This window comes from Silurus aristotelis (assembly GCF_946808225.1).
Source record: "Silurus aristotelis genome assembly, chromosome: 27".
NCBI lineage: Eukaryota > Metazoa > Chordata > Actinopteri > Siluriformes > Siluridae > Silurus > Silurus aristotelis.
The window spans coordinates 11,879,492-11,888,648 of record NC_139600.1 but is presented as its reverse complement, the minus strand read 5'-3'; the positions used below and the strand labels follow the sequence as shown (position 1 = coordinate 11,888,648).

At 40.0% G+C, this 9,157-nt stretch overlaps 1 protein-coding gene across 1 annotated transcript in view; it reads left to right on the top strand.

Annotated features, from left to right (window-relative positions):
• The first annotated feature begins 6,342 nt into the window (after positions 1-6,342).
• Positions 6,343-9,157, top strand: part of arhgef40 (Rho guanine nucleotide exchange factor (GEF) 40) — a 37,955-nt gene continuing 35,140 nt past the window's right edge. The window contains exon 1 of the mRNA XM_083532655.1: positions 6,343-6,613. Within this exon, the coding sequence (XP_083388781.1) occupies positions 6,611-6,613 (3 nt within the window). The 5' untranslated portion in view covers positions 6,343-6,610. The remainder of the gene's footprint in view (positions 6,614-9,157) is intronic.

The following is a 9,157-nucleotide window of genomic DNA, read 5'->3' as shown; positions in this document are numbered from 1 at the left end:
TATATATATATATATATATATATACAGTACAGACCAACAGTTTGGACACACCTTCTCATTCAAAGAGTTTTCTTTATTTTTTTTTTAAATTGTAGATTCACACTGAAGGCATCAAAACTATGAATTAACACATGTGGAATTATATATGGAATTATATACATAACAAAAAAGTGTGAAACAACTGAAAAATGTCATATTCTAGGTTCTTCAAAGTAGCCACCTTTTGCTTTGATTACTGCTTTGCACACTCTTGGCATTCTCTTGATGAGCTTCAAGAGGTTGTCACCTGAAATGGTCTTTCAACAGTCTTGAAGGAGTTCCCCGAGAGATGTTTGGCACTTGTTGGCCCTTTTGCCTTCACTCTGCGGTCCAGCTCACCCCTAAACCATCTCGATTGGGTTCAGGTCCGGTGACTGTGGAGGCCAGGTCACCTGGCGCAGCACCCCATCACTCTCCTTCTTGGTCAAATAGCCCTTGATGCCTTCAGTGTGACTCTACAATTTTCATAGTCATGAAAATAAAGAAAACTCTTTGAATGAGAAGGTGTGTCCAAACTTTTTTATATACACTTACTGTATATATACATAAGCCTGGGTTTCATCTAATTACATTTCTTCTTCAGTAGCCTTAATTAAAAAGGTAAAATGTCTGTGAAAACAATAGTAGAACAAAATCTTAAATAGAAATTAGCTTTAAATGCATCAAATACATCTGTCCTTATTTGCAGTTCTTATCACAGTACCAAGAAAGCATTTTGTATAAAAGGTAAAGAAAGACATACAGTGACAAATTGTACTAATGATAATTAATATTTTAGCTTCTAATATTTCTATGATACCTAATGCATGTAGTCTAAATGAATGTAGTCTCGAAGCATGTAAATAACACTAAAGTGCTGCAATCATGTCAGAATAAGGGTTTTCTTACTGATATAAATGTGTCCACTATACACGTTCTTTTAAAAAAACTATTATCTATGTTACTTCATTTAAAGGTTTGACTTTTTGACTTTTTGAAATGTTTGCGAAAATGACAAATTATTAATGTGCTTCCCATAAGCATGTACAGTTATTTGTATCAGAATGTTAATTATAGAAAAATATATTTAATAATCTTTACCTAAGACATAATAAAGTACTTTCCTTATGCAAATTTGAAACATGTCCAGAATTTCTTTTCAAACTCCTCTGATTAGTTTCTAAACATTTCTTTTTATCACTGCATTCACCTACAACACTAAATACTGGCTTGGATAGTAAAAAGTTTTGTTCAGATCAAACCACAAATTTAACACAAAATCAAACACTACCAGGATTTTCTGTACTATCCACACTTTCCACAGATTTTCTTAGATTTTTTCATGGTTGTTCTCAGTTCACATTATAATTCTCTACTGTTTTGCTTTTTATCTTTTATTTTGTATATTTGCACCACAAATTACATTTTTCTATATGCATCATATTACCTTGTTGCCTTGTTACATCACAGAATGTAAGACCTTAATATAAGTGAGGCAGAAGATTTTTTTCTGTTGGGCTTTGGGAGCAATACCATTCAGCATTGATGGAGTATTTCCAAATATCCAAGCTGCCAATCCTACAGGCAATTATGCACTCCCAAACCATCAAAAATGCAGCTTTTTAAACTGAATACTGATAACAAGCCAGATGATTCCACTCCTCTTTATTCCAGAGGACGTAGTGTCCATTTCCAGAAAGAAATTCCAATTCGTCTGACCACAGAACAGTTTGCTGCAGTACATTTTATTTTAGCTTTGGATCAGAGTGTATGGCAGCAGTTCTAAATCATGTTCACGCATCCCGATTTAATCAGCATTTGTGGAATACATGGCAAACTGTGTTCACAGTCAATGATTTCTTGAGGTGTTTCTGGAGATTTTGCATTTCTAAGATACACTATTTATACCCAATCATCTTACTGACCTGTTGGCAATTAACCTAATTAGTTACAAAATGTTAAATAACCCAGCCATTAGGGGGGCACAAGCCAGTGTACTCTTAGTGCCGGTCCCAAGCCTGGGTAAATGGGGAGGGTTGCGTTAGGAAGGGCATCCAGCGTAAAACATGTGCCAAATCAAATATGCGGATCACAAATGAGAATTTCATACCGGATCGGTCGAGGCCCGGGTTAACAACGACCGCCACAGGTATCGTTAGCCGACAGGGTACCGGTGGAAATTGGGCTACTGTTGGCCGAAGGAGGAGAAGGAGGAGAAGGAGAGGAGGAAGGCGTCTACAGAGACGGCAGGAAAAGGAGCAGTGTAGGAGAGTAGAGGTTCGGGTTGGTACTTTAAATGTTGGTACTATGACGGGTAAAGGGAGAGAGATAGCTGATATGATGGAGAGGAGAAAGGTAGATGTGTTGTGTGTTCAGGAGACCAAGTGGAAAGGGAGTAAGGCCAGGAACATTGGAGGTGGGTTTAAACTGTTTTATCATGGTGTGGATGGAAAGAGAAATGGTGTAGGGGTGATTCTGAAGGAAGAGTACAGTAAGAGTGTAGTGGAGGTGAAGAGAGTTTCTGATAGGGTGATGATCGTGAAGGTGGAAGTTGAAGGGATGATGATAAATGTCATCAGTGCCTATGCTCCACAAGTTGGCTGTGAGATGGAGGAGAAAGAAAGATTCTGGAGTGAATTAGATGAAGTGGTAGATGGTGTACCTAGGAAAGAACGATTGGTGATTGGGGCAGACTTTAATGGGCATGTAGGTGAAGGGAACAGAGGTGATGAGGAGGTGATGGGTAGGTATGGTTTTAAGGAGAGGAATGTGGAAGGGCAGATGGTGGTAGATTTTGCTAAAAGGATGGAAATGGCAGTGGTGAACACGTATTTTAAGAAGAAGGAGGATCATAGGGTGACGTATAAGAGTGGAGGAAGGTGCACACAGGTGGATTATCTTCTGTGTAGGAGATGCAACCTGAAGGAGATTGGAGACTGTAAGGTGTTGGCGGGGGACAGTGTAGCTAGACAGCATCGGATGGTGGTCTGTAGGATGGTTTTGGAGGCGAAGAAGAAGAGGAGGAAAGTAAGGTTTGAAACAAGAATAAGATGGTGGAAACTGAAGGAGGAAGAGTGTAGTGTGAGGTTCAGGGAAGAGGTCAGACAGGGGCTTGGTGGTGGTGAAGAGGTGCCGGATGATTGGGCAACTACTGCAGGAGTGATGAGGGAGGCAGCTAGAAAAGTACTTGGTGTGACATCTGGAAATAGAAAGCAAGACAAGGAGACGTGGTGGTGGAATGAGGAAGTGCAGGAGAGCATTAGGGGAAAGAGATTGGCAAAACAGAAGTGGGATCGACAGAGTGATGAGAAGAGTACAAGGAGATGCGGCAGCAGGTTAAAAGGGATGTGGCGAAAGCCAAGGAAAAGGCATATGAGGAACTGTATAAGAGGTTGGACACTAAGGAAGGAGAAAAGGATTTATACCGATTGGCCAAGCAGAGGGACCGAGCTGGAAAGGATGTACTGCAAGTTAGAGCAATAAAGGATGGAGAGGGAAATGTGTTGACTAGTGAGGAGAGTGTGTTGAGAAGATGGAGGGAGTATTTTGAGCAGCTGATGAATGAGGAAAATCAGAGAGAGAGAAGGTTGGAGGATGTGGAGTTGGTGAAGCAGGATGTAGATAGGATTAGTAAGGAGGAAGTGAGAGCAGCGATTAAGAGGATGAAGAATGGAAAGTCGGTTGGACCAGATGACATACCGGTAGAAGCGTGGAGATGTTTAGGAGAGATGGCAGTGTAGTTTTTAACCAGATTGTTTAACAGGATTCTGGAAGGGGAGAGGATGCCTGAGGAATGGAGAAGGAGTGTGCTGGTACCGATCTTTAAGCATAAGGGAGATGTGCAGACCTGCAGTAACTACAGGGGAATTAAGTTGATCAGTCACACCATGAAGTTATGGGAAAGAGTAGTGGAAGCCAGGCTGAGAGAAGAGGTGACCATCTGTGAGCAACAGTATGGTTTCATGCCGAGGAAGAGCACCACAGACGCATTATTTGCTTAGAGGATGTTGATGGAGAAGTATAGAGAAGGACAGAAGGAGCTGCATTGTGTATTTGTGGATTTAGAGAAAGCGTACGACAGAGGTGCCGAGAGAGGAGTTGTGGTATTGTATGAGGAAGTCAGGTGTGTCAGAGAAGTATGTGAGGGTGGTGCAGGACATGTATGAGGACAGTGTGACGGCAGTAAAGTGTGCAGTAGGTACGACAGACTGGTTCAGGGTGAAGGTTGGACTGCATCAAGGATCGGCCCTGAGCCCTTTCCTGTTTGCAGTGGTGATGGACAGGTTGACAGACGAGGTCAGACAGGAGTCTCCCTGGACTATGATGTTTGCAGATGATATTGTGATTTGTGGTGAGAGTAGAGAGCAGGTTGAGAAGAGCCTGGAGAGGTGGAGATATGCGCTGGAGAGAAAGGGAATGAAAGTCAGTAGGAGTAAGACAGAGTACATGTGTGTGAATGAGAGGGAGGGCAGTGGAGTGATGCGGTTGCAGGGAGAAGAGGTGGAGAAGGTGGAGGAGTTCAGGTACCTGGGGTCAACAGTGCAAAGTAATGGAGAGTGTGTTAGGGAAGTAAAGAAAAGAGTGCAGGCAGGGTGGAGTGGGTGGAGAAGAGTGACAGGAGTGATTTGTGATAGAAGAGTATCTGCAAGAATGAAAGGGAAAGTTTATAGGACTGTGGTGAGACCTGCGATGTTGTATGGATTAGAGACAGTGGCATTGAGTAAAAAACAGGAGGTGGAGCTGGAGGTAGCGGAGCTGAAGATGTTGAGGTTTTCGTTGGGAGTGACGAGGATGGACAAGATTAGAAATGAGTTTATTAGAGGGACAGCACATGTAGGATGTTTTGGTGACAAGGTGAGGGAGGCGAGATTGAGATGGTTTGGACATGTGCAGAGAAGGGACATGAATTATATTGGTAGAAAAATGCTGAAGATGGAGCCACCAGGTAGGAGGAAAAGAGGAAGGCCAAGGAGGAGGTTCATGGATGTGGTGAGGGAAGACATGCAGGTAGTTGGTGTAAAAGAGGCAGATATAGAGGACAGGGTGGTATGGAGACGGATGATCCGCTGTGGCGACCCCTAATGGGAGCAGCCGAAAGAAGAAGAAGAAGTTACAAAATGTTAAATAACCTTTTCCTTAAAATGGTAAAGTTCCTAGGTTTAAACATTTGATATGTTTTCTATGTTCTATTGTAAATAAAATATGGGTTTATGATTTGCAAATTATTGCATTCTTAAAATTAGGGTTGAAGCTCCTCCACTGCTTCCACCTGTCAAAATCATGCCACTGGGTGAATTGGTTTTGATAAAGTGCTCCAGACTGAATAAAATGCCTTTTTATGTATAAGTGTGTTCCTTGTTCTCAGGACGGGGTATATTACCAGAAAAGTAAGCACGAAAACCTATTCTGCTGTTTTACTTTCAATTTGATAAAACATTTATGAACAGCAGAGGTCGCCACTACACTGTTTTTGAGAAACATGCAATGCCCTGCAAATATGTAGACATTCTTATGGAGGAAGATCATTGCAAGAATGTGGGTTACATATTAAATTTAATTACATTAATGCATTTATTGGCTTGAATATCCAGTGTGTTTAACATGCACACTAACCCTGATCCATATTTATTTTGGAGGGTGTACATTTTGGAGTACAGTTTGTTGATTTGGAACAAAATAAACCTTAAGTTTTGGTTAAATTATCTTTTGGTTATAGGCACACTAGAATCATTTAGGGGTTGGCATTTAGCTACAGTAATCAGCTTCCCCATGGTATATATACTTTTTTAAGGAAATGTGTGTGAGTGAGTGAGTGAGTGTGTGTGTGTGTGTGTGTGTGTGTGTGTGTGTGTGTGCAAAGGAAAATTGGTAGGTGGTTGAACAGTGTGTCGTTGTTTACAGACTCTAGAAGGGAAATGTTGAATAGTTGGAGTGATCAGCAGCTGTAGTTGCGCCTCTATAGCGCTGCTGTTCTAAATGCCGGGGGTTGGACCTAACTGCCGGGTTGCCAGATATAGGATTTTTGGAACTCTCACTATAAACACGTGTGTAACGTGTGTAAAGTGTGTAAATCTGTTAAACTAGTAATGAACTAGTAACGTTGTAGTACATTGTAATGCATTCACTCGTAATATTCGAATCAAGTAAAATCACCACCTCTTACATTCATCAGAGACAACATATAAACTTATATAAAATCATTATAACGTTTGCATTTAATTATGATATAATTGTAACACCATTATAAAATAGTGGACTTATATTCATTTTGAGTAAGTTAAACATATAAAGAGGGAGTTTCATCCGATCTGGCAACGCAGCCCTAGTGCTGACACCGGGCACAGACTTGGGACAAGCGCTTCTCACATAGTGCTCTTAAAGTAAGGAAAAGAATCATTATGCAATGATCATGTAACAGATCATGCAATGATCTCGTCCTTGGCACTTTTTTTGTAACAAATTCTGACTGACAAGTGGTGATTCGAGCAGTTCCCAAAAAAAAAAAAAAAAAAATTGTTTTGGATATACTGATGTTTTGGATCACATGGAGAAGAAGGAGAATATAACTGCCATGTAGGCACAAAGATCAGACATGGTAAGTGCTTAACGGCGAATTCACTCCTAAAAATTTCTACAAAAAAAAAGAAAGAAAAAGATTTTCTTTTTTTTCCAGAATGCATTGCATGTGTCCTGTTTTGCATTGTTCCACTATTTTTTTGTTTTTGCATTTAAATGGCTGTTTTCTACACTGGACAACATGAATTGAAAAACATTTGCTCGGATTCAGACTTCCTTTTCTTATCTCTATCTTAGAAAATTCGTTTGAAGAGTTGGAATGTGGTCATTGGTGAGGGAAATCCCCCATTTTTGGCCATGGGAAATTTCATGCAATTGCTTTTAGATTGCACTTTGTGATCAACTTTGCTCTCAATTAAGTAACAAATGCAGTCATGTAATTTTCACATGTTTAAGGCTGTAGTTTGTAGTGGATTCATATCACAGCTCACTGGAACTTTGAGATGAAGTATAGATGTTAAATGTAATTCAGTGCTATTGATTTCTTACTGGATATACAGTGCATCTGGAAAGTCAAATCACTTTTTTCCCCCACATTTTGTTGTTACAACCGTTTTCCAAAATTCATTCTTTTCCTAAAAATTCTATAAACAATACCCCATTATGGCAACGTATAAGAAGTATGTTTGAAATTTTTGCAAATATATATATAAAAAAAAAAATCAGAAAAAGAAAAATCACATGTACATAAGTATTCACAGCCTTTGCTCAATACTTTGTTATAGCACAGTTGGCACCAATTACACCCTCAAGTCTTTTTTTGAGTATGATGCTACAAGCATTCTTCTTTGCAGATGTTCAATCGGTTTCAAGTCTGGGCTCTGGCTGAGCAATTCAAGGACATTCACAGAGTTGTCCCATGCCACTCCTTTGTTATCTTGGCTGTGTGCTTAGGGTTGTTGTCCTGTTGGAAGATGAACTGCCACCCCAGTCTGAGGTCCAGAGCGCTCTGGAGCAGGTTTTCAAGGATGTCTCTGTACATTGCTGCATTCATTGTTCCCTCGATCCTGACTAGTCTCCCAGTTTCTGCTGCTGAAAAACATCCTCACAGCATGATTCTGCCACCACCATGCTTTACTATAGTTATGGTATTGGCCAGGTGATGAGCAGTGCCTGTTTTTTTTCCAGACATGGAGATTGGCATTCAGGATAAAGATGTCAATCTTTGTTTCTCATGGTCTGAGAGTCCTTCAGTTGCCTTTTGGCAAATTCATGTTCCTTTTACTCAGGAGTGAACTGATTGTTGGAGTGCTGCAGAGATGGTTGTTCTTCTGGAAGGTTCTCCTCTCTAAACAGAGAAACGCTGGAGCTCTTTCAGAGTGACAACCGGGTTCTTAGTCACCTCCTTGAATAAGGTCCTTCTCCCCTGATCGCTTAGTTTGGCTGGGTGGCCCGCTCTAGCAAGAGTTCTGCTGGTTCAAAACTTATTTTATTTATGGATGATGGAGGCCACTGTGCTCATTGGGACTTTCAATCGTGCAGACATTTTTCTGTACCCTTCCCCAGATCTGTGCCTCAATACAATCCTGTATCAGAGGTATACAGACCAATGTTTGGACTTCATGGCTTGGTTTGTGCTCTGACTAATGTGGGACAATATATATACAGGTGCCTTTCCAAACCATGTCCGAATTTTCCACAGACCGACTCCAATCAAGTTGTAGAAACATCTCAAGGATGATCAGTGCAAACAGGATGCACCTGAGCTCAATTCAAGGCGAAGGCTGTGAATATTTATGCATGTGATTTTTTTTTTTTTTTTATTGATTTTTTTTTATATATATATATATATAGATTTCAAACAAACTTTTTGTATTGTTTATAGAATTTTGGGGAAAATAATGAATATTATCTAATATGTAATATAATTTTGGAAAAAGGCTGTAATGTAACAAAATGTGGAAAATGTGAAGCGCTGTGAAAACTTTCTGGATGCATTGTACACTGTCTTTGAAGTGTAATGGAACGCACAGAAAACAATACAATGTTTTTTTTCCAGTATAAGCAATTACAAATTGATGTTCTCAGAAAGTCACAGTCCCTCAAGACAACCAGGAAAACTGTCCCAGATCCATGATACTTTAGTAGTTCATTGGGATGCAGAATAGTACTGTCTGTAATGCATTTATTTAATACAAATTATTATTCTCTAAGCCTATACTTATTTGTAACTCATCAGAAGATGCAAAATTGTTTGGTCTGCTTTGTTGTGTTTACATATTAACAGCTTCTATGCCCAATGAAAGCTTCTTGGCCTAAGTGTATCTAATACAGTAGCTACTCAGTGTAACTCTGTATATATACACACACACACACACACACACACACACACACACACACACACACACACACACACATGCATGCACAGTACTGTGCAAATGTTTTAGCAGTTGTGAAAACAGTATTTTTAAGATGGAAAGTAAATGAACAGAAGATAAAATCGATATTTGGTGTGGCCATCCTTTGCCTGCAAAAAAAGCATTATTTTTTTTCTAGCACTTGCACACAGTTTTTAAAAAGAACTCAGCACGTAGGTCATTCCAAACATCTTTGACAGCTAACT